General features: G+C 58.1%; 1 protein-coding gene across 1 annotated transcript in view; it reads right to left on the reverse strand.

The window, feature by feature from the left end:
- Positions 1-23,961, reverse strand: part of rchy1 (ring finger and CHY zinc finger domain containing 1) — a 58,982-nt gene extending 35,021 nt beyond the window's left edge. Inside the window, exons 1-2 of the mRNA XM_070873121.1 lie at positions 23,858-23,961; positions 2,456-2,575 (exon numbers count right to left, since the gene is read on the reverse strand). Of these exons, the coding sequence (XP_070729222.1) occupies positions 2,456-2,575; positions 23,858-23,932 (195 nt within the window). The 5' untranslated portion in view covers positions 23,933-23,961. The remainder of the gene's footprint in view (positions 1-2,455; positions 2,576-23,857) is intronic.
- Positions 23,962-26,752: the final 2,791 nt, after the last annotated feature.

A 26,752-nucleotide genomic window follows, 5' to 3' on the forward strand; every position in this document is an offset into this window, starting at 1 on the left:
CTACAGGCCAGCTAGCCTGACATCAGTCGTTGGGAAAATGCTGGAATCCATTGTTAAGGAAGTGGTATCTGGGCACTTAAGAGTCAACATGGTTTTATGAAAGGGAAATCGGGTTTGACAAATTTGTTAAAAGTTTTTTAAGGATGTAACTAGCAGGGTAAAGGGGAACTAGTGGATGTAATATATTTGGATTTCCAAAAGGCATTCGATAAGGTGCCACATGTAACTCTGCTATTCAAGAAAGATGGGAGTAAACAGAACTACAGGCCAGTGAACCGGACATCAGTTGTCGGGAAAGGCAGGTTGGGCTCGAGATGCCGTATGGTCTGCTCCTGCTCCTAATTCTTACGTTCCCTCCTGCAGGTTTCAGTCACCCAACTAACCAGCTGTGCGCACTCCTCCCTCCCTCCCTCCCTTCGCCCCACCACTGACAGCACACCTCAGCCCTGCTGTCTCGGTCTCCCTCCCTAAACTCATACAGCCTCTCTTTTTATTTTCTCATCTTACAAAATCATACTTATAATCCATTCTTTTCACCCAAGCCTTCAGCCATCCCTCCAAAACACTTTGCTCCCTCGCTCAGCTTTTCCCCGAATCTTACTGCTACTCTGTAAAGTGCCTCGGGTTGTTTTGTACGTTATTTTTGGGCATTAAGGGAATCAAGGGATCGGGAGATCGGGCGGGAGGTGGAGTTGAGCTTGAAGGTCTATCATGACCTTATTGAATGGCGGAGCAGACTCGTGAACTGTATGGTCTACTCCTGCTCCTAATTCTTATGTTATATTCTTACTGTAACCAGCAGGGTAGACAAGGGGGAACCAGTGGCTGCAATGTATTTGGATTTTCAAAAAGCATTCGATAAGGTGCCGCATAAGAGGTTATTAAACAAAATTAGGACTCATGGGATTGGGAGTAATATACTAGCATAGATTGAGGAGTGGTTAATGGACAGAACACAGAGTAGGAATAAACGGGGGGTCACTTTCGGGATGGCAGGCTGCTACTGGTGGGGTGCCGCAAGTATCAGTGCTGGGGCCTCAGCTTTCTACAATCTATATTAATGACTTCAATGAGGGGACCGAGTGTTATGTATCCAAGTTTTCTGATGATACAAAGCTAGGTGGTAAAGTAAGCCGCGAAGATGATGCAAAGAGGCTGCAAAGGGGTGGAGACAGTTTAAGTGAGTGGGCAAGAACATGGCAGTCGGAATTTAATGTGGAGAAGTGTAAAGTTATCTACTTTGGAAGGAAAAACAGAAAAGCAGAGTATTTTTTAAATGGTGATAGATTGGGAAATGTCGGTGTTCAGAGGGACCTGGGTGACCTTGTACACCAATCACAAAGTTAACCTGCAGGTACAGCAAGTAATTAAAGCAAATGGTATAGAATCACAGAAATTTACAGCCTGGAAGGAGGCCATTTCGGCCCATCGTGTCCGTGCCGGCCGACAAGAGGCTATCCAGCCTAATCCCACTTTTCAGCTCTAGGTCTGTAGCCCTGCAGGCTACAGCACTGCCCTCATTGACCCTCTTTGTTACCTCCTCAAAAAATTCAATCCAGTTATTCACACAACCTTCCCTTAACAAATCCGTGCTGACTGGCCTTGATTAATCCGTGTCTTTCTAATGTTGGCCTTTATTACAAGAGGATTTGAGTATTAGAGTAAAGACGTATTACTGAAATTATATCGGGCCCTGGTGAGACCACACCTGGAGTATTGTGTACAGTTTGGGTCTCATTACCTAAGGAAGGATTTACTTGCCATTGATGGAATGTTCACCAGACTGATTCCTGGGATGGGGGGATTGTCCAATGAGGAGAGATTGAGCAGACTGGGCCGATATTTTCTAGAGTTTAGAAGAATGAGAGGTGATCTCATTGAAACATACAACATTCTTAAGGGTTTTGACAGGGTAGATGCAGGGAGGATTTTTCCCCCGGGCTGGGGAGTCTAGAACCAGGGGTCAGTCTCAGGATAAGGGGTCGACCATTTAGGACTGAGATGAGGAGGAATTTCTTCACTCAGAGGGTGGTGAATCTTTGGAATTCTCTGCCCCAGAGGGCTGTAGAGGCTCAGTCATTGAGTATATTCAAGGCTGAGATCGATAGATTTTTGGATATTAAGGGAATCAAGGGATATGGGGATAATGCAGGAAAGTGGAGTTCAGGTCGAAGATCAGCCATGATCTCACTGAATGGCGGAGCAGGCTTGAAGGGCCGAATGGCCGACTCCTGTTTCTAATTCTTATGCTCTTATTAATGGTGCATTATAAATACAAATTGTTGCAGAATTGCTAAGAGCAGCACACTCTCTAGTTCCAGGAAAGTGCTATTATCGCACTGCAACGGATTATGCCGTAGGGATGGTTATTGCCCCACACACATACACACACTGTGCACCCGTTACATTATCCACACCTGTATGTTGTGGAACATGTTGCTGATTATTCACCTACCTGCTGGACCGTCTCGCACTTTGCACATTGAACCTGCGTGACCTTGAAGCGATCCAGCTGATGATTTTCTATGTCATCATGACACAGTCGACAGATGTAAAGCTTGCCACAGCACGGTGCCTGAAAGATCAAAAACTGAGGTTCAAAAAAAAAAGCCCTTCTCGACTCAACGCTGCCTCAATTTTATTGCTACATTAGGTACGCTGTTATACAAGGGCAGGATCATGCTGTGAAGTAGAATGTAGGTGTGTCTCCCTTTCAGGCTAGAGTACATCATTAAGCGACATTGTGGAGTTCAGTTTGAGGTCAAGCTGCAGATCTGAACCCTGACTTTGTTTGATTGAAGTACTCACCTTTCCCAACCTCCGGACGTCCCAAAGTACTATTGAAGTGTAGTCACTGTGGTAATGTAGGAAATGCAGCAGCCAATTTGTGCACAGCAAGCTCCGACAATCAGCAATGTGATAATGATTAGATTTTTTTTGTGATGTTGATTGAGGTATAAATATTAGCCCCAGGACACAGGGGAGAACTCCCCTGCTCTTCTTCGAAATAGTGGCCGTGGGATCTTTTACGTCCACCTGAGGGGGCAGACGAGGCCTCGGTTGAAAGTCTCATCTGAAAGATGGCAACTCCGACAGTGCGGCGCTACCTCAGCACTGCCCCTCCAACAGTACGCCGCTCCCTCAGTACTGACCCTCCGACAGTGCGGCACTCCCTCAGTACTGACCCTCCGACAGTACGGCGCTCCCTCAGTACTGCCCCTCCGACAGTGCGGCGCTCCCTCAGTACTGCCCCTCCGACAGTGCGGCGCTCCCTCAGTACTGCCCCTCCGACAGTGCGGCGCTCCCTCAGTACTGCCCCTCCGACAGTGCGGCGCTCCCTCAGTACTGCCCCTCCGACAGTGCAGTGCTCCCTCAGTTCTGCCCCTCCGACAGTGCGGCGCTCCCTCAGTGCTGCCCCTCCGACCGTGCGGCGCTCCCTCAGTACTGCCCCTCCGACAGTGCAGCGCTCCCTCAGTACTGCCCGTCCAACAGTGCGGCGCTCCCTCAGTACTGCCCCTCCGACCGTGCGGCACTCCCTCAGTACTGCCCCTCCGACCGTGCGACGCTCCCTCAGTACTGCCCCTCCGACCGTGCGGCGCTCCCTCAGTACTGACCCTCCGACAGTACGGCGCTCCCTCAGTACTGACCCTCCGACAGTGCGGCGCTCCCTCAGTACTGACCCTCCGACAGTGCGGCGCTCCCTCAGTACTGCCCCTCCGACCGTGCGGCACTCCCTCAGTACTGCCCCTCCGACCGTGCGGCACTCCCTCAGTACTGCTCTGGGAGTGTCAGCCTGGATTTTTTGCACTCAAGGCCCTGGAGTGGGACTTGAACCCACGACCTCTGACTGAAGGTGAGGGTGCAGCACACTGAGTCATGGCTGATGCTGTTCACACCTTATATGGATAGTCTCAGTCATTGGGAACAGATTTAAAATTGAAAAATTAAAAGTTAGGGTATTTGCGGACGAGTATAGATGGTACTGCACTATTGCAGCTGCCATAGCTACGACGCTGACTGAATGGGGTATGACGCAGAATACACTCCAAACGTGTTTGTTTAATAGTGTGATCTCACCTCCGCGGTAATTCTATGCACATGTGTTCTTTTCAGTGCTGTGTGTCTGTACAACTGTTAAAATATAGGCTGCTAAAAGTGTTTCTCTCCTTACACTGCACAACCTACATTTTCCGTCGTGACCACTTTGCTGCTCCCCCGCCCTGTGAGTCCCCGGGTTTGGTTTATAAAATATGGTCACCCGACTTTAACCATTACCCTTTCAGCCACCTCTGTTAAAACATCAGAACCAGACAGTGATTGTCTCAGGATTTGATGGGTGACATGCACGGACAAAGATATTTTAAGACCATAAGGAGGGAATAAAACAACACATTAAATCTAAAATTAAAAAAAACAAATAAAAGTTTAAAATAAACCCAACATTGACCTGCAGGTAAAGCAAAACAACAACGGAGAGAACATTCACAGATCTGTTCCACATTGCACTCAGTGACCAGATTGTACAACTGCTCAATGTGGCACGTTTACATCCGACAAATCCATTATCAACAACTTGTCTTTATATAGCGCCTTTAACGTAGTGAAACGCCCCAAGGTGCTTCGCAGGAACGATTATCAAACACAATTTGACACCGAGCCACGAGAGATATTAGGGACAGGCGAACAAAAGCTTGGTCAAAGAGGGAGGTTTTAAGGAGCGTCTTAAAGGAGGAGATGGAGGCGGAGAGGTTTAATGAGGGAGTTCCAGAGCTTGGGGCCCAGGCAGCTGAAGGCACGGCCACCGATGGTGGAGCGATGGAAATTGGGGATGCACAAGAGGCCAGAATTAGAGGAGCACAGACATCTCAGGGGGGGGAAAGTGGGGCTAGAGGAGATTACAGAGATAGGGAGGGGCGAGGGATTTGAAAACAAGGATGTGAATTTTAACATCGAGACGTTGCCGGACCAGAAGGTCATTGAGCACAGGGGGTGATGGGTGAGCGGGACTTGGTGCGAGTTAGGACACGGGGCAGCGAGCACAGGGGGTGATGGGTGAGCGGGACTTGGTGCGAGTTAGGACACGGGGCAGTGAGCACAGGGGGTGATGGGTGATCGGGACTTAATGCGAGTTAGGGCACGGGGCAGTGAGAACAGGGGGTAATGGGTGATCGGGACTTGATGCGAGTTAGGACACGGGGCAGCAAGCACAGGGGGTGATGGGTGAGCAGGACTTGATGCGAGTTAGGACACGGGGCAGCGAGTACAGGGGGTAATGGGTGAGCGGGACTCGGTGCGAGTTAGGACACGGGGCGGTGAGCACAGGGGGTGATGGGTGAGTGGGACTGGGTGCGAGTTAGGACATGGGGCAGCGAGCACAGGGTTGATGGGTGAGCTGGACTTGGTGCGAGTTAGGGTATGGGCAGCAGAGTTTTGGAAGAGGCGTTATTGGAGTACTTTTAAAGTGTAATCACTATTGTAATGCAGGAAACATGGCAGCCAATTTGCGCACAGCAAGCTCCCACAAACAGCAATATGTTAATCATCAGACAATCCGTTTTTTTCCGAGATGTTGATTGAGGGATAAATATAGGCCAGGACACCAGGGAGAACTCCCCTGCTCTTCCTCGATATAGTGCCATGGGATCTTTTACATATATCTGAGGGCAGACGGATATAACTAGGTTTAACTTCTCATCCAACAGATGGCACATCCGACAGTGCAGCGCTCCCTCAGTACTGCCCCTCCGACAGTGCAGAACCCCATCAGTACTGCATCTCCGACAGTGCAGTGCTCCCTCAGTACTGCCCCTCCGACACTGCGCCGCTCGCTCAGTACTGCCCCTCAGACAGTGCAGCACTCCATCAGTACTGCCCCTCCGACAGTGCAGAACCCCATCAGTACTGCATCTCCGACAGTGCAGCACTCCATCAGTACTGCCCCTCCGACAGTGCGGCGCTCCCTCAGTACTGCCCCTCCGAAAGTGAGGCGCTCCCTCAGTACTGCCCCTCCGACAGTGCGGCACTCCCTCAGTACTGCCCCTCCGAAAGTGAGGCGCTCCCTCAGTACTGCCCCTCCGACAGTGCGGCACTCCCTCAGTACTGCCCCTCCGAAAGTGAGGCGCTCCCTCAGTACTGCCCCTCCGACAGTGCGGCGCTCCCTCAGTACTGCCCCTCCGACAGTGCGGTGCTCCCTCAGTACTGCGCTACCTCAGTACTGCCCCTCCGACAGTGTGGTGCTCCCTCAGTACTGCCCCTCCGACAGTGTGGTGCTCCCTCAGTACTGCCCCTCCGACAGTGCAGCGCTACCTCAGTACTGCCCCTCCGACAGTGCGGCGCTACCTCAGTACTGCCCCTCCGACAGTGTGGTGCTCCCTCAGTACTGCCCCTCCGATGCTCCCTCAGTAGAACACACAAAAGCTCAGTGGGACTACTGAGTTCGGAGTAGCGTAAACAGATTAGATCTACATGTTTAGGACTCTTCCTGATGAGTCCAAACGTGAGAGATAATCGGTCCCAGTAATGTCATGGTCAGTGTATGTAGCGGGCTGTGCAATAACAATATAAAGCACAGACCAGACGTTGCATTTCTAGCTCTCGAGCTTATTAAAGGGGTTTGGATCTGGGTTATCCTCCGAATACCCATATATATTTAGCCTGTTCGGAGGCAGACCAAGAGTTCCTATGTGGATTTTGTGGGGAGATGATCGAGTGCAGGAAAGAATAGGCTCGCTGCTCGGAAACATAGTGATTTGGACAGAGATGGAAAGTGTTTGAATCAATAAAATCTTTTCCTAAATAGCTGTTGAGTAATTCAAAAAGTGTTTCAGCCCCGCAGGTTGAGGAAGTGCATGTCATGGTTTTTAATAACAGTTTATAGCTCTTTTAATGGCTGTTTCCTAAATGAGATTCCGGGTAATTAACTACATTTTCTCTAAGTCTTTTTATGGTCTAAATGATCATTGCAATCAATTATGAGACACCTGTCCTTGTTACAATTGCTTCTGCTTTTGCACATATGTATTGGGGGGGGGGGCGAGATTCAGGGTCTCAGAGACCTGTGAATGCCTGTTTGTGACAGCCATTCTTAAAAATCAAATGGCCGCCGCTTTGGGGGTCAACAGGCCAATCGGACCTAAATTCAGGTTGGGGATTTTTCGGCCTAGACCCGATCCGGCCCGATTCTGGTGACCAGCGAAAGCGAGCAGATATTGATGACGAGATTCAACACCGCCTCCAGTGCAGCCTTCGGCCGCCTAAGGAAAAGAGTGTTTGAAGACCAGGCCCTCAAATCTGCCACCAAGCTCATGGTCTACAGGGCTGTAGTAATACCCGCCCTCCTGTATGGCTCAGAGACATGGACCATGTACAGTAGACACCTCAAGTTGCTGGAGAAATATCACCAATGATGACTCCACAAGATCCTGCAAATCCCCTGGGAAGATAGACGCACCAACATTAGTGTCCTCGATCAGGCCAACATCCCCAGCATCGAAGCACTGACCACACTTGATCAGCTCCGCTGGGCAGGGCCTCAATGTCCGCATGCCAGACACGAGACTCCCAAAGCAAGCACTCTACTTGGAACTCCTTCACGGCAAACGAACCCCAGGTGGGCAGAGGAAACGTTACAAGGACACCCTCAAAGCCTCCCTGATAAAGTGCAACATCCCCACCGACACCTGGGAGTCCCTGGCCAAAGACTGCCCTAAGTAGAGGAAGTGCATCCGGGAGGGCGCTAAGCACCTCGAGTCTCGTTGCCGAGAGCATGCAGAAACCAAGCGCAGACAGCGGAAGGAGCGTGCGGCAAACCAGTCCCACCCACCCCTTCCCTCAACGACTCTCTGTCCCACCTGTGACAGGGTCTGTAATTCCTGTATTGGACTGTTCAACCACCTAAGGACTCATTTTTAGAGTGGAAGCAAGTCTTCCTCGATTCCAAGGGACTGCCTATGGTGATGATGCACTGCCAATTTTATTACACAAAAATACTTACCTTCCGATATTCAGCTCCATCTGTCAATCCCCCGTCGCGCGGTGCCCCCCGACAGGTTTCCCTGCCGGTGCACCCTCTCCGCAGCACAGCGGCCCGATGGGGAGGGACAACTGCCGCGGCCACCTTCCCGATCGGCCGGCAAAATATTGCCCCCGGGTTCGGCCGGGCCGCTAACGGACACACACCCGCTCTTGGCCCGGCCGAAACTCTCCCTGGTGGCCCAGTGGCCGAAGATAAAACAATAACAGAATCTCTCCCCTTTAACGGAGGGGCAAGAATGTGGTGACGTACACGCGCTGTGTCATCACCACGCTGACTGACAGCAGCCGGGTTTCTGTCCAACCAATTTTTAGCCCCTCAGCCTGGCTTTAAGTCAATGGCCTGCCCTCATTTTGAGTCATTTCCTGTGAGACTTTAAAAAAATGTCAAAGTCCTGAATATGGCTCTTCCCACCGCATCTAAATCGCAATCTAAAAACCATAGGTGCACCAGATTTCGTGCACACCTGAATTTCGGCCCCAGTGTATATAAACTTATATCTGCGCACAACTTGAATTGCACTGGTTATATTTTCTTCATGCTTTCTGTGTCACCATTTCCATTATAAATTTATATTTCCATGTTGACTCCCATCACACCCCAAGCTCGCTGACCTACATTGGCTTCCTGTCCGACAAAGCCTCGATGTTAAAATTCTCATCCTTGTTTTCAAATCCCTCCATGGCCCTCGCCCCTCCCTATCTCTGTAATCTCCTGCAACCCCCCCCCCACCCCCCTCCGAGATCTCTGTGCTCCTCTAATTCTGGTCCCTTGAGCATCCCCGATTTCCATCGCTTCACCACTGCCGGCCATGGCTTCAGCTGCCTGGGCCCCAAGCTCTGAAACTCCCTCCCTAAACCTCTCCGCTTCCCTTTCCTCGTTTAAGACGCTCCTTAAAACCTCCATCTATGACCAAGCTTTTGTTCGCCTGTCCCTAATATCTCTCGTGGCTCGGTGTCAAATTGTGTTTGATAATCGTTCCTGCGAAGCACCTTGGGGCGTTTCACTACGTTAAAGGCGCTATATAAAGACAAGTTGTTGATAATGGATTTGTCGGATGTAAACATGCCACATTGAGCAGTTGTACAATCTGGTCACTGAGTGCAATGTGGAACAGATCTGTGAATGTTCTCTCCGTTGTTGTTTTGCTTTACCTGCAGGTCAATGTTGGGTTTATTTTAAACTTTTATTTGTTTTTTTTAATTTTAAATTTAATGTGTTGTTTTATTCCCTCTTTATGGTCTTAAAATATCTTTGACCGTGCATGTCACCCATCAAATCCTGAGACAATCACTGTCTGGTTCTGATGTTTTAACAGAGGTGGCTGAAAGGGTAATGGTTAAAGTCGGGTGACCATATTTTATAAACCAAACCCGGGGACTCACAGGGCGGGGGAGCAGCAAAGTGGTCACGACGGAAAATGTAGGTTGTGCAGTGTAAGGAGAGAAACACTTTTAGCAGCCTATATTTTAACAGTTGTACAGACACACAGCACTGAAAAACACATGTGCATAGAATTACCGTGGATAAGACCCCCGTATCGTTACTTCTGGTGCAACCCAGGATCTATCCTTGGCCACCTTGACATGAGGAAAGGTTGAGCAGGTTTAAATAAGATCACCTCTCATTCTTCTAAACTGATTGGATTCTGAGGGGGCACGACAGGGTAGAAGCAGAGAGGATGTTTCCCCTCGTGGGGCAATCTAGAACTAGGGGGCGTAGTTTCAGAACAAGGGGCCGCCCATTTAGAACTGAGATGAGGAGGAATTCCTTCTCTCTGAGGGTTGTAAATCTGTGGAATTCTCTGCCCCAGAGAGCTGTGGAGGCTGGGTCATTGAATATATTTAAGGTGGAGATAGACAGATTTTTAAACGATTAGGGAGTCAAGGGTTATGGGAAGTGGGCAGGGAAGTGGAGTGGATACCAGGATCTTATTGAATGGCGGAGCAGGTTCGAGGGGCCAGGTGGCCGACTCCTGCTCCTATTTCTTAAGACATCATCCGGGAACACAGCGTCAGTTTCCATGTGTACGCTGACGACATCCAGCTCGACCTCACCACCACTTCTCTCCACCCCGTCATGGTCTCTAAATTGTCAGACTGCTTGTCCAACATCCAGTTCTGGAAAAGCAAATATTTTCTCCAATTAAATCTTGGGAAGAGCGAAGCCATTGTTTTCGGTCCCGGCCACAAACTCCGTTCCCTAGTCACTGACTCCATCCCTCTCCCCAACTTCTGTCTGAGGCTGAACCACACTGTTCGCAACCTTTGTCATATTTGATCCTGAAATGAGCTGTCGACCACACATCCGCAGCATAACTAAGCCCGGCTATTTCCACCTCCGCAACATCGCCCGTCTCCACCCCCCGCCTCAGCTCATCCACTGTTGAAGCCCTTATTCCATGTCTTTTGTTACCTCTAGACTCGACTATTCCAACGGTCTCCTGGCTGGCCTCCCACATTCTACCCTATGTAAACTAGAGGTGATCCTAAACTCGGCTGCCCCGTGTCCTAACTCACACCGAGTCCCACTCACCCATCACCCCCTGTGCTCACTGACCCGTGTCCTAACTCACACCCACTCCCGCTCACCCATCACCCCCTGTGCTCACTGCCCCGTGTACTAACTCGCACACAGTCCCACTCACCCATCACCCCCTGTACTCACTGACCCCGTGTCCTAACTCGCACCCAATCCCGCTCACCCATCACCCCTGTGCTCACTGCCCCGTGTCCTAACTCGCACCCAATCCCGCTCACCCATCACCCCTGTGCTCACTGCCCCGTGTCCTAACTCGCACCGAGTCCCACTCACCCATCACCCCCTGTGCCCCTTGTCCTAACTCGCACCAAGTCCCACTCACCCATCACCCCCTGTGCTCACTGCCCCGTGTCCTAACTCGCACCCAGTCCCACTCACCCATCACCCCCTGTGCTCACTGCCCCGTGTACTAACTCGCACCCAGTCCCGCTCACCCATCACCCCCTGTGCACTAACTCGCACCCAGTCCCACTCACCCATCACCCCCTGTGCCCCGTGTCCTAACTCGCACCGAGTCCCGCTCACCCATCACCCCCTGTGCTCACTGACCCGTGTCCTAACTCGCACCGAGTCCCACTCACCCATCACCCCCTGTGCCCCGTGTCCTAACTCGCACCAAGTCCCACTCACCCATCACCCCCTGTGCTCACTGCCCCGTGTCCTAACTCGCACCCAGTCCCACTCACCCATCACCCCCTGTGCTCACTGCCCCGTGTACTAACTCGCACCCAGTCCCGCTCACCCATCACCCCCTGTGCTCACTGCCCCGTGTACTAACTCGCACCCAGTCCCACTCACCCATCACCCCGTGTCCTAACTCGCACCCAATCCCACTCACCCATCACCCCGTGCCCACTGCCCCGTGTCCTAACTCGCACCAAGTCCCACTCACCCATCACCCCCTGTGCTCACTGCCCCCGTGTCCTAACTCGCACCAAGTCCCACTCACCCATCACCCCCCGTGCTCACTGCCCCGTGTCCTAACTCACACCCAGTCCCGCTCACCCATCACCCCCTGTGCTCACTGCCCCGTGTACGAACTCGCACCAAGTCCCACTCACCCATCACCCCCTGTGCTCACTGCCCCGTGTACTAACTCGCACCCAGTCCCACTCACCCATCACCCCGTGCCCACTGCCCCGTGTCCTAACTCGCACCCAGTCCCACTCACCCATCACCCCCTGTGCTCACTGCCCTGTGTCCCACTCACCCATCACCTACTGTGCTCACTGACCCGTGTCCTAACTCACACCGTGTCCCACTCACCCATCACCCCTTGTGCTCACTGCCCCGTGTCCCACTCACCCATCACCCACTGTGCTCACTGACCCGTGTCCTAACTCACACCGTGTCCCACTCACCCATCAGCCCCTGTGCTCACTGCCCCGTGTCCTAACTCGCACCCAGTCCCACTCACCCATCACCCCCTGTGCTCACTGCCCCGTGTCCTAACTCACACCCAGTCCCACTCACCCATCACCCCCCGTGCTCACTGCCCCGTGTCCTAACTCACACCCAGTCCCGCTCACCCATCACCCCCTGTGCTCACTGCCCTGTGTCCCACTCACCCATCACCCCCTGTCCTAACTCGCAACGAGTCCCACTCACCCATCACCCCCTGTGCTCACTGCCCCGTGTCCCACTCACCCATCACCCCCTGGGCTCACTGCCCCGTGTCCCGCTCACCCATCACCCCCTGTGCTCACTGCCCCGTGTCCCACTCACCCATCACCCCCTGTGCTCACTGCCCCGTGTCCCACTCACCCATCACCCCCTGTGCTCACTGACCCGTGTCCCACTCACCCATCACCCCCTGTGCTCACTGACCCGTGTCCCACTCACCCATCACCCCCTCTGCTCACTGCCCCGTGTCCCACTCACCCATCACCCCCTGTGCTCACTGCCCCGTGTCCCACTCACCCATCACCCCCTGTGCTCACTGCCCCGTGTCCCACTCACCCATCGCCCCCTGTGCTCACTGACCCCGTGTCCCACTCACCCATCACCCCCTGTGCTCACTGACCCCGTGTCCCACTCACCCATCACCCCCTGTGCTCACTGACCCAGTGTCCCACTCACCCATCACCCCCTGTGCTCACTGCCCCGTGTCCCACTCACCCATCACCCCGTGCTCACTGCCCCGTGTCCCACTCACCCATCGCCCCCTGTCCCACTCACCCATCGCCCCCTGTGCTCACTGACCCCGTGTCCCACTCACCCATCACCCCCTGTGCTCACTGCCCCGTGTCCCGCCCACCCATCACCCCCTGTGCTCACTGACCCCGTGTCCCACTCACCCATCACCCCCTGTGCTCACTGACCCCGTGTCCCGCACACCCATCACCCCCTGTGCTCACTGCCCCGTGTCCCACTCACCCATCACCCCCTGTGCTCACTGCCCCGTGTCCCACTCACCCATCACCCCCTGTGCTCACTGCCCCGTGTCCCACTCACCCATCACCCCCTCTGCTCACTGCCCCGTGTCCCACTCACCCATCGCCCCCTGTGCTCACTGCCCCGTGTCCCACTCACCCATCACCCCCTGTGCTCACTGCCCCGTGTCCCACTCACCCATCACCCCCTGTGCTCACCAACCCCGTGTCCCACTCACCCATCACCCCCTGTGCTCACTGCCCTGTGTCCCACTCACCCATCACCCCCTGTGCTCACTGTCCTGTGTCCCACTCACCCATCACCCCCTGTGCTCACTGCCCCGTGTCCCACTCACCCATCACCCCCTGTGCTCACTGCCCCGTGTCCCACTCACCCTTTGCCCCCTGTGCTCACTGCCCTGTGTCCCACTCACCCATCACCCCCTGTGCTCACTGACCCCGTGTCCCACTCACCCATCACCCCCTGTGCTCACTGACCCAGTGTCCCACTCACCCATCACCCCCTGTGCTCACTGCCCCGTGTCCCACTCACCCATCACCCCGTGCTCACTGCCCCGTGTCCCACTCACCCATCGCCCCGTCCCACTCACCCATCGCCCCCTGTGCTCACTGACCCCGTGTCCCACTCACCCATCACCCCCTGTGCTCACTGCCCCGTGTCCCGCCCACCCATCACCCCCTGTGCTCACTGACCCCGTGTCCCACTCACCCATCACCCCCTGTGCTCACTGACCCCGTGTCCCACTCACCCATCACCCCCTGTGCTCACTGCCCCGTGTCCCACTCACCCATCACCCCCTGTGCTCACTGCCCCGTGTCCCACTCACCCATCACCCCCTGTGCTCACTGCCCCGTGTCCCACTCACCCATCACCCCCTCTGCTCACTGCCCCGTGTCCCACTCACCCATCGCCCCCTGTGCTCACTGCCCCTTGTCCCACTCACCCATCACCCCCTGTGCTCACTGCCCCGTGTCCCACTCACCCATCACCCCCTGTGCTCACCGACCCCGTGTCCCACTCACCCATCACCCCCTGTGCTCACTGCCCTGTGTCCCACTCACCCATCACCCCCTGTGCTCACTGTCCTGTGTCCCACTCACCCATCACCCCCTGTGCTCACTGCCCCGTGTCCCACTCACCCATCACCTCCTGTGCTCACTGCCCCGTGTCCCACTCACCCTTTGCCCCCTGTGCTCACTGCCCTGTGTCCCACTCACCCATCACCCCCTGTGCTCACTGCCCCGTGTCCCACTCACCCATCACCCCCTGTGCTCACTGCCCCGTGTCCCACTCACCCATCGCCCCCTGTGCCCACTGCCCCGTGTCCCACTCACCCATCACCCCCTGTGCTCACTGCCCCGTGTCCCACTCACCCATCACCCCCTGTGCTCACTGCCCCGTGTCCCACTCACCCTTTGCCCCCTGTGCTCACTGCCCTGTGTCCCACTCACCCATCACCCCCTGTGCCCACTGCCCCGTGTCCCACTCACCCATCACCCCCTGTGCTCACTGCCCCGTGTCCCACTCACCCATCACCCCCTGTGCTCACTGCCCCGTGTCCCACTCACCCATCGCCCCCTGTGCCCACTGCCCCGTGTCCCACTCACCCATCACCCCCTGTGCTCACTGCCCTGTGTCCCACTCACCCATCACCCCCTGTGCTCACTGCCCCGTGTCCCACTCACCCATCACCCCCTGTGCTCACTGCCCCGTGTCCCACTCACCCATCACCCCCTGTGCTCACTGCCCCGTGTCCCACTCACCCTTTGCCCCCTGTGCTCACTGCCCTGTGTCCCACTCACCCATCACCCCCTGTGCTCACTGACCCCGTGTCCCACTCACCCATCACCCCCTGTGCTCACTGACCCAGTGTCCCACTCACCCATCACCCCCTGTGCTCACTGCCCCGTGTCCCACTCACCCATCACCCCGTGCTCACTGCCCCGTGTCCCACTCACCCATCGCCCCCTGTCCCACTCACCCATCGCCCCCTGTGCTCACTGACCCCGTGTCCCACTCACCCATCACCCCCTGTGCTCACTGCCCCGTGTCCCGCCCACCCATCACCCCCTGTGCTCACTGACCCCGTGTCCCACTCACCCATCACCCCCTGTGCTCACTGACCCCGTGTCCCACTCACCCATCACCCCCTGTGCTCACTGCCCCGTGTCCCACTCACCCATCACCCCCTGTGCTCACTGCCCCGTGTCCCACTCACCCATCACCCCCTGTGCTCACTGCCCCGTGTCCCACTCACCCATCACCCCCTCTGCTCACTGCCCCGTGTCCCACTCACCCATCGCCCCCTGTGCTCACTGCCCCGTGTCCCACTCACCCATCACCCCCTGTGCTCACTGCCCCGTGTCCCACTCACCCATCACCCCCTGTGCTCACCAACCCCGTGTCCCACTCACCCATCACCCCCTGTGCTCACTGCCCTGTGTCCCACTCACCCATCACCCCCTGTGCTCACTGTCCTGTGTCCCACTCACCCATCACCCCCTGTGCTCACTGCCCCGTGTCCCACTCACCCATCACCCCCTGTGCTCACTGCCCCGTGTCCCACTCACCCTTTGCCCCCTGTGCTCACTGCCCTGTGTCCCACTCACCCATCACCCCCTGTGCTCACTGCCCCGTGTCCCACTCACCCATCACCCCCTGTGCTCACTGCCCCGTGTCCCACTCACCCATCGCCCCCTGTGCCCACTGCCCCGTGTCCCACTCACCCATCACCCCCTGTGCTCACTGCCCTGTGTCCCACTCACCCATCACCCCCTGTGCTCACTGCCCCGTGTCCCACTCACCCATCACCCCCTGTGCTCACTGCCCCGTGTCCCACTCACCCATCACCCCCTGTGCTCACTGCCCCGTGTCCCACTCACCCTTTGCCCCCTGTGCTCACTGCCGTGTCCCACTCACCCATCACCCCCTGTGCTCACTGACCCCGTGTCCCACTCACCCATCACCCCCTGTGCTCACTGACCCAGTGTCCCACTCACCCATCACCCCCTGTGCTCACTGCCCCGTGTCCCACTCACCCATCACCCCGTGCTCACTGCCCCGTGTCCCACTCACCCATCGCCCCCTGTCCCACTCACCCATCGCCCCCTGTGCTCACTGACCCCGTGTCCCACTCAGCCATCACCCCCTGTGCTCACTGCCCCGTGTCCCGCCCACCCATCACCCCCTGTGCTCACTGACCCCGTGTCCCACTCACCCATCACCCCCTGTGCTCACTGACCCCGTGTCCCACTCACCCATCACCCCCTGTGCTCACTGCCCCGTGTCCCACTCACCCATCACCCCCTGTGCTCACTGCCCCGTGTCCCACTCACCCATCACCCCCTGTGCTCACTGCCCCGTGTCCCACTCACCCATCACCCCCTCTGCTCACTGCCCCATGTCCCACTCACCCATCGCCCCCTGTGCTCACTGCCCCGTGTCCCACTCACCCATCACCCCCTGTGCTCACTGCCCCGTGTCCCACTCACCCATCACCCCCTGTGCTCACCGACCCCGTGTCCCACTCACCCATCACCCCCTGTGCTCACTGCCCTGTGTCCCACTCACCCATCACCCCCTGTGCTCACTGTCCTGTGTCCCACTCACCCATCACCCCCTGTGCTCACTGCCCCGTGTCCCACTCACCCATCACCTCCTGTGCTCACTGCCCCGTGTCCCACTCACCCTTTGCCCCCTGTGCTCACTGCCCTGTGTCCCACTCACCCATCACCCCCTGTGCTCACTGCCCCGTGTCCCACTCACCCATCACCCCCTGTGCTCACTGCCCCGTGTCCCACTCACCCATCACCCCCTGTGCTCACTGACCCCGTGTCCCACTCACCCATCACCCCCTGTGCTCACTGCCCCGTGTCCCACTCACCCATCACCCCCTGTGCTCACTGCCCCGTGTCCCACTCACCCATCACCCCCTGTGCTCACTGCCCCGTGTCCCACTCACCCATCACCCCCTCTGCTCACTGCCCCATGTCCCACTCACCCATCGCCCCCTGTGCTCACTGCCCCGTGTCCCACTCACCCATCACCCCCTGTGCTCACTGCCCCGTGTCCCACTCACCCATCACCCCCTGTGCTCACCGACCCCGTGTCCCACTCACCCATCACCCCCTGTGCTCACTGCCCTGTGTCCCACTCACCCATCACCCCCTGTGCTCACTGTCCTGTGTCCCACTCACCCATCACCCCCTGTGCTCACTGCCCCGTGTCCCACTCACCCATCACCTCCTGTGCTCACTGCCCCGTGTCCCACTCACCCTTTGCCCCCTGTGCTCACTGCCCTGTGTCCCACTCACCCATCACCCCCTGTGCTCACTGCCCCGTGTCCCACTCACCCATCACCCCCTGTGCTCACTGCCCCGTGTCCCACTCACCCATCGCCCCCTGTGCCCACTGCCCCGTGTCCCACTCACCCATCACCCCCTGTGCTCACTGCCCTGTGTCCCACTCACCCATCACCCCCTGTGCTCACTGCCCCGTGTCCCACTCACCCATCACCCCCTGTGCTCACTGCCCCGTGTCCCACTCACCCATCACCCCCTGTGCTCACTGCCCCGTGTCCCACTCACCCTTTGCCCCCTGTGCTCACTGCCCTGTGTCCCACTCACCCATCACCCCCTGTGCCCACTGCCCCGTGTCCCACTCACCCATCACCCCGTGCTCACTGCCCCGTGTCCCACTCACCCATCACCCCGTGTTCACTGCCCCGTGTCCCACTCACCCATCGCCCCCTGTCCCACTCACCCATCGCCCCCTGTGCTCACTGACCCCGTGTCCCACTCACCCATCACCCCCTGTGCTCACTGCCCCGTGTCCCGCCCACCCATCACCCCCTGTGCTCACTGACCCCGTGTCCCACTCACCCATCACCCCCTGTGCTCACTGACCCCGTGTCCCACTCACCCATCACCCCCTGTGCTCACTGCCCCGTGTCCCACTCACCCATCACCCCCTGTGCTCACTGCCCCGTGTCCCACTCACCCATCACCCCCTGTGCTCACTGCCCCGTGTCCCACTCACCCATCACCCCCTCTGCTCACTGCCCCGTGTCCCACTCACCCATCGCCCCCTGTGCTCACTGCCCCGTGTCCCACTCACCCATCACCCCCTGTGCTCACTGCCCCGTGTCCCACTCACCCATCACCCCCTGTGCTCACCGACCCCGTGTCCCACTCACCCATCACCCCCTGTGCTCACTGCCCTGTGTCCCACTCACCCATCACCCCATGTGCTCACTGTCCTGTGTCCCACTCACCCATCACCCCCTGTGCTCACTGCCCCGTGTCCCACTCACCCATCACCCCCTGTGCTCACTGCCCCGTGTCCCACTCACCCTTCGCCCCCTGTGCTCACTGCCCTGTGTCCCACTCACCCATCACCCCCTGTGCTCACTGCCCCGTGTCCCACTCACCCATCACCCCCTGTGCTCACTGCCCCGTGTCCCACTCACCCATCGCCCCCTGTGCCCACTGCCCCGTGTCCCACTCACCCATCACCCCCTGTGCTCACTGCCCTGTGTCCCACTCACCCATCACCCCCTGTGCTCACTGACCCCGTGTCCCACTCACCCATCACCCCCTGTGCTCACTGCCCCGTGTCCCACTCACCCATCACCCCCTGTGCTCACTGACCCCGTGTCCCACTCACCCATCAGCCCCTGGGCTCACTGCCCCGTGTCCCACTCACCCATCACCCCCTGTGCTCACTGCCCCGTGTCCCACTCACCCTTTGCCCCCTGTGCTCACTGCCCTGTGTCCCACTCACCCATCACCCCCTGTGCTCACTGACCCCGTGTCCCACTCACCCATCACCCCCTGTGCTCACTGACCCAGTGTCCCACTCACCCATCACCCCCTGTGCTCACTGCCCCGTGTCCCACTCACTCATCACCCCGTGCTCACTGCCCCGTGTCCCACTCACCCATCGCCCCCTGTCCCACTCACCCATCGCCCCCTGTGCTCACTGACCCCGTGTCCCACTCACCCATCACCCCCTGTGCTCACTGCCCCGTGTCCCGCCCACCCATCACCCCCTGTGCTCACTGACCCCGTGTCCCACTCACCCATCACCCCCTGTGCTCACTGACCCCGTGTCCCACTCACCCATCACCCCCTGTGCTCACTGCCCCGTGTCCCACTCACCCATCACCCCCTGTGCTCACTGCCCCGTGTCCCACTCACCCATCACCCCCTGTGCTCACTGCCCCGTGTCCCACTCACCCATCACCCCCTCTGCTCACTGCCCCGTGTCCCACTCACCCATCGCCCCCTGTGCTCACTGCCCCGTGTCCCACTCACCCATCACCCCCTGTGCTCACTGCCCCGTGTCCCACTCACCCATCACCCCCTGTGCTCACCAACCCCGTGTCCCACTCACCCATCACCCCCTGTGCTCACTGCCCTGTGTCCCACTCACCCATCACCCCCTGTGCTCACTGTCCTGTGTCCCACTCACCCATCACCCCCTGTGCTCACTGCCCCGTGTCCCACTCACCCATCACCCCCTGTGCTCACTGCCCCGTGTCCCACTCACCCTTTGCCCCCTGTGCTCACTGCCCTGTGTCCCACTCACCCATCACCCCCTATGCTCACTGCCCCGTGTCCCACTCACCCATCACCCCCTGTGCTCACTGCCCCGTGTCCCACTCACCCATCGCCCCCTGTGCCCACTGCCCCGTGTCCCACTCACCCATCACCCCCTGTGCTCACTGCCCTGTGTCCCACTCACCCATCACCCCCTGTGCTCACTGCCCCGTGTCCCACTCACCCATCACCCCCTGTGCTCACTGCCCCGTGTCCCACTCACCCATCACCCCCTGTGCTCACTGCCCCGTGTCCCACTCACCCTTTGCCCCCTGTGCTCACTGCCCTGTGTCCCACTCACCCATCACCCCCTGTGCTCACTGACCCCGTGTCCCACTCACCCATCACCCCCTGTGCTCACTGACCCAGTGTCCCACTCACCCATCACCCCCTGTGCTCACTGCCCCGTGTCCCACTCACCCATCACCCCGTGCTCACTGCCCCGTGTCCCACTCACCCATCGCCCCCTGTCCCACTCACCCATCGCCCCCTGTGCTCACTGACCCCGTGTCCCACTCACCCATCACCCCCTGTGCTCACTGCCCCGTGTCCCGCCCACCCATCACCCCCTGTGCTCACTGACCCCGTGTCCCACTCACCCATCACCCCCTGTGCTCACTGACCCCGTGTCCCACTCACCCATCACCCCCTGTGCTCACTGCCCCGTGTCCCACTCACCCATCACCCCCTGTGCTCACTGCCCCGTGTCCCACTCACCCATCACCCCCTGTGCTCACTGCCCCGTGTCCCACTCACCCATCACCCCCTCTGCTCACTGCCCCATGTCCCACTCACCCATCGCCCCCTGTGCTCACTGCCCCGTGTCCCACTCACCCATCACCCCCTGTGCTCACTGCCCCGTGTCCCACTCACCCATCACCCCCTGTGCTCACCGACCCCGTGTCCCACTCACCCATCACCCCCTGTGCTCACTGCCCTGTGTCCCACTCACCCATCACCCCCTGTGCTCACTGTCCTGTGTCCCACTCACCCATCACCCCCTGTGCTCACTGCCCCGTGTCCCACTCACCCATCACCTCCTGTGCTCACTGCCCCGTGTCCCACTCACCCTTTGCCCCCTGTGCTCACTGCCCTGTGTCCCACTCACCCATCACCCCCTGTGCTCACTGCCCCGTGTCCCACTCACCCATCACCCCCTGTGCTCACTGCCCCGTGTCCCACTCACCCATCGCCCCCTGTGCCCACTGCCCCGTGTCCCACTCACCCATCACCCCCTGTGCTCACTGCCCTGTGTCCCACTCACCCATCACCCCCTGTGCTCACTGCCCCGTGTCCCACTCACCCATCACCCCCTGTGCTCACTGCCCCGTGTCCCACTCACCCATCACCCCCTGTGCTCACTGCCCCGTGTCCCACTCACCCTTTGCCCCCTGTGCTCACTGCCCTGTGTCCCACTCACCCATCACCCCCTGTGCCCACTGCCCCGTGTCCCACTCACCCATCACCCCCTGTGCTCACTGCCCCGTGTCCCACTCACCCATCACCCCGTGCTCACTGCCCCGTGTCCCACTCACCCATCGCCCCCTGTCCCACTCACCCATCGCCCCCTGTGCTCACTGACCCCGTGTCCCACTCACCCATCACCCCCTGTGCTCACTGCCCCGTGTCCCGCCCACCCATCACCCCCTGTGCTCACTGACCCCGTGTCCCACTCACCCATCACCCCCTGTGCTCACTGACCCCGTGTCCCACTCACCCATCACCCCCTGTGCTCACTGCCCCGTGTCCCACTCACCCATCACCCCCTGTGCTCACTGCCCCGTGTCCCACTCACCCATCACCCCCTGTGCTCACTGCCCCGTGTCCCACTCACCCATCACCCCCTCTGCTCACTGCCCCGTGTCCCACTCACCCATCGCCCCCTTTGCTCACTGCCCCGTGTCCCACTCACCCATCACCCCCTGTGCTCACTGCCCCGTGTCCCACTCACCCATCACCCCCTGTGCTCACCGACCCCGTGTCCCACTCACCCATCACCCCCTGTGCTCACTGCCCTGTGTCCCACTCACCCATCACCCCCTGTGCTCACTGTCCTGTGTCCCACTCACCCATCACCCCCTGTGCTCACTGCCCCGTGTCCCACTCACCCATCACCCCCTGTGCTCACTGCCCCGTGTCCCACTCACCCTTTGCCCCCTGTGCTCACTGCCCTGTGTCCCACTCACCCATCACCCCCTGTGCTCACTGCCCCGTGTCCCACTCACCCATCACCCCCTGTGCTCACTGCCCCGTGTCCCACTCACCCATCGCCCCCTGTGCCCACTGCCCCGTGTCCCACTCACCCATCACCCCCTGTGCTCACTGCCCTGTGTCCCACTCACCCATCACCCCCTGTGCTCACTGACCCCGTGTCCCACTCACCCATCACCCCCTGTGCTCACTGCCCCGTGTCCCACTCACCCATCACCCCCTGTGCTCACTGACCCCGTGTCCCACTCACCCATCACCCCCTGGGCTCACTGCCCCGTGTCCCACTCACCCATCACCCCCTGTGCTCACTGCCCCGTGTCCCACTCACCCATCACCCCCTGTGCTCACTGACCCCGTGTCCCACTCACCCATCACCCCCTGGGCTCACTGCCCCGTGTCCCACTCACCCATCACCCCCTGTGCTCACTGCCCCGTGTCCCACTCACCCATCACCCCCTGTGCTCACTGCCCCGTGTCCCACTCACCCATCACCCCCTGTGCTCACTGCCCCATGTCCCACTCACCCATCACCCCCTGTGCTCACTGACCCCATGTCCCACTCACCCATCACCCCCTGTGCTCACTGACCCCATGTCCCACTCACCCATCACCCCCTGTGCTCACTGACCCCGTGTCCCACTCACCCATCACCCCCTGTGCTCACTGCCCTGTGTCCCACTCACCCATCACCCCCTGTGCTCACTGCCCCGTGTCCCACTCACCCATCACCCCCTGTGCTCACTGACCCCGTGTCCCACTCACCCATCGCCCCCTGTGCTCACTGACCTACATTGGCTTCCAGTTAGGCAACGCCTCAATTTCAAAATCCTCATCCTTATTTTCAACCCCCTTCACCCACCCCCGAGATGTTTGCGCTCCTCTAATCCCTGATTATAATCGCTCCACCATCGGCGGCCGTGCCTTCTGTTGCCTGGGCTCCAAGCTCCAACTCCCTCCCTAAACCTCCTCTCTTCCTTCAAGATGCTCCTTGGTCACCTGCGCTCATTTCTGTTCATGTGGCTCGGTGTCAAATGTTTTTATCTCATCATCTTCCTGTCAAGCGCAGGGTTATATTGACGGGGTCAGGGGGCAGGGGTCAGGGGTCAGGGGGCAGGGGTCAGGTCCGAGGGGGTGGGACTGCAGGCTCCGGGCCTCGCTCTCTCTCTCTCTGGGCCCGCCCGCCCGCTCATAGCCCGAGGCCCCGCCGCCTCCCCACGGCCGGGGGTCGGAGATGGGGTCGGGGGGGGGAGATGGGGTCGGGGGGGGAGATGGGGTCGGGGGGGGGGGAGATGGGGTCGGGGGAGATGGGGTCGGGGGGGGGAGATGGGGTCGGGGGGGGGAGATGGGGTCGGGGGGGGGAGATGGGGTCGGGGGGGGGAGATGGGGTCGGGGGGGGAGATGGGGCCGGGGGGGGAGATGGGGGCGGGGGGGGGGAGATGGGGTCGGGGGGGGGAGATGGGGTCGGGGGGGGAGATGGGGTCGGGGGGGGGAGATGGGGTCGGGGGGGGAGATGGGGCCGGGGGGGGAGATGGGGTCGGGGGGGGGGGAGATGGGGTCGGGGGGGGGAGATGGGGTCGGGGGGGGGGGGAGATGGGGCCGGGGGGGGAGATGGGGGCGGGGGGGGGGAGATGGGGTCGGGGGGGGGAGATGGGGTCGGGGGGGGAGATGGGGTCGGGGGGGGAGATGGGGTCGGGGGGGGGGAGATGGGGTCGGGGGGGGGGGAGATGGGGTCGGGGGGGGAGATGGGGTCGGGGGGGGAGATGGGGTCGGGGGGGGGGAGATGGGGTCGGGGGGGGGGGAGATGGGGTCGGGGGGGGAGATGGGGGCGGGGGGGGGGAGATGGGGTCGGGGGGGGGAGATGGGGTCGGGGGGGGGGGAGATGGGGTCGGGGGGGGGGGAGATGGGGCCGGGGGGGGAGATGGGGCCGGGGGGGGAGATGGGGGCGGGGGGGGGGGAGATGGGGTCGGGGGGGGGAGATGGGGTCGGGGGGGGAGATGGGGTCGGGGGGGGAGATGGGGTCGGGGGGGGAGATGGGGCCGGCTATCCCCGTGCCCCCTGACCTCCCCCCCCGGTCACTCACCTTGAGCCGGCAGGAGCGCGAGTAATGCGCGCAGCTCAGGAGCGGCGCCCCAGGCCCAGCCTCCGCCGCCGCCATCAGCCCACAACCGGGACAGCCACCGCGCACGCGCAGTGCCGCATCACGGAACCGCGCACGCGCAGCCGCCAGCGCTGCTCGTGGGCGCAGGCGCAGTGCCGCCGCCAGGTGGGAGGCCGGGTGCGGCGCAGGTGCAGTGCCGCCGCCAGGTGGGCGGCCGGGTGCGGCGCAGGCGCAGTGTCGCCGCCAGGTGGAAGGCCGGGTGCGGCGCAGGCGCAGTGCGGGGGCAGGGTTGGAGTGAATGGTGCAAATTCCCAGAGAGTGAGGCAGCACCTGTGGGCACAGCAAGACTTAGGGCCAAGGCACCTGTATATGGAGTTGGGTCACACATCAGCCACGATCTGATTTGGCACAAACCAAAGAAAGACTTGCATTTCTATAGCGACTTTCACCACCACCGGACATCTCGAAGCGCTTTGCAGTTGAAGCGAATATGTTTCGATGCACTTAAGGGAAGGCGAGACAAGCATATGGGGGAGAAGGGAATAGGGGGTTGTGCTGATAGAGTTAGATGAGGAAAGGTGGGAGGAGGCTCGAGTGGAGCATAAACGCCGGCCTGTTTCTGGGCCGTATATCCGATGCAATCTGGTGTAATCCTACAAGATTTGAACACATGAAGTGCCGACAAAACATAGAAACATAGAAAATAGGTGCAGGAGTAGGCCATTCGGCCCTTCGAGCCTGCACCGCCATTCAATAAGATCATGGCTGATCATTCCCTCAGTACCCCTTTCCTGCTTTCTCTCCATATCCCTTGATCCCTTTAGCCGTAAGGGCCACATCTAACTCCCTCTTGAATATATCCAATGAACTGGCATCAACAACTCTCTGCGGCAGGGAATTCCACAGGTTAACAACTCTCTGAGTGAAGAAGTTTCTCCTCATCTCAGTCCTAAATGGCCTACCCCTTATCCTAAGACTATGTCCCCTGGTTCTGGACTTCCCCAACATTGGGAACATTCTTCCCACATCTAACCTGTCCCGTCCTGTCAGAATCTTATACGTTTCTATGAGATCCCCTCTCATCCTTCTAAACTTCAGTGAATAAACACCCAGTTGATCCAGTCTCTCCTCATATGACAGTCCCCCCATCCCGGGAATCAGTCTGGTGAACCTTCGCTGCACTCCCTCAATAGCAAGGACGTCCTTCCTCAGATTAGGAGACCAAAACTGTACACAATATTCCAGGTGAGGCCTCACCAAGGCTCTGTACAACTGCAGTAAGACCTCCCTGCTCCTATACTCAAATCCCCTAGCTTTGAAGGCCAACATATCATTTGCCTTCTTCACCGCCTGCTGTACCTGCATGCCCACTTTCAATGACTGATGAACCATGACACCCAGGTCTCATTGCACCTTCCCTTTTCTTAATCTGCCGCCATCCAGATAATATTCTGCCTCCGTGTTTTTGCCCCCAAAATGGATAACCTCACATTTATTCACATTATACTGCATCTGCCTTGCTTTTGCCCACTCACCTAACCTGTCCAAGTCACACTGCAGCCTCTTAGCGTCCCCCTCACAGCTCACACCACCACCCAGTTTAGTGTCATCTGCAAAAAACGTGGAGATATCACACTCAATTCCTTCATCGATATCGTTAAAGTATATTGTAAAGAGCTGGGGTCCCAGCACTGAGCCCTGCGGCACTCCACTAATCACTGCCTGCCATTCTGAAAAGGACCCGTTTATCCCGACTCTTTGCTTCCTGTCTGCCAACCAGTTCTCTATCCACGTCAGTACATTACCCCCAATACCATGCGCTTTGATTTTGCACACCAATCTCTTGTGCGGGACCTTGTCAAAAGCCTTTTGAAAGTCCAAATACACCACATCCACTGGTTCTCCCTTGTCCACTCTGCTAGTTACATCCTCAAAAAATTCCAGAAGATTCGTCAAGCATGATTTCCCTTTCGTAAATCCATGCTGACTTGGACCGATCCTGTCACTGCTTTCCAAATGCGCTGCTATTTCATCCTTAATGATTGATTCCAACATTTTCCCCACTACTGATGTCAGGCTAACCGGTCTATAATTACCCGCTTTCTCTCTCCCTCCCTTTTTAAAAAGTGGTGTTACATTAGCTACCCTCCAGTCCATAGGAACTGATCCAGAGTCAATAGACTGTTGGATAATGATCACCAATGCATCCACTATTTCTAGGGCTACTTCCTTAAGTACTCTGAGATGCAGACTATCAGGCCCCGGGGATTTATTGGCCTTCAATCCCATCAGTTTCCCTAACACAATTTCCCGCCTAATAAGGATATCCTTCAGTTCCTCCTTCTCACTAGACCTACTGTCCCCTAGTACAATCGAAGGTTATTTGTGTCTTTCCTTCGTGAAGACAGAATCAAAGTATTTATTCAATTGGTCTGCCATTTCTTTGTTCCCCATTATAAATTCACCTGAATCCGACAGCAAGGGACCTACGTTTGTCTTTACTAATCTTTTTCTCATCATATATTTAAAGAAGCTTTTGCAGTCAGCTTTTATGTTCCCTGCAAGCTTCCTCTCGTACTCTATTTTCCCCCTCTTAATTAAACCTGTCGAAATTAAATCTGTCGAATTCTTAATTTCTCCCAGTCCTCAGGTTTGTTGCTTTTTCTAGCCAAATTATATGCCTCTTCCTTGGATTTAACACCATCCTTAATTTCCCTTGTTAGCCATGGTTGAGCCACCTTCCCCATTTTATTTTTACTCCAGACAGGGATGTACAATTGCTGAAGTTCATCCATGTGATCTTTAAATGTTTGCCATTGCCTATCCACCATCAACCCTTTGAGTATCCTTTGCCAGTCTACTCTAGCCAATTCACAC

Source organism: Pristiophorus japonicus, chromosome 2, assembly GCF_044704955.1.
Source record: "Pristiophorus japonicus isolate sPriJap1 chromosome 2, sPriJap1.hap1, whole genome shotgun sequence".
NCBI lineage: Eukaryota > Metazoa > Chordata > Chondrichthyes > Pristiophoridae > Pristiophorus > Pristiophorus japonicus.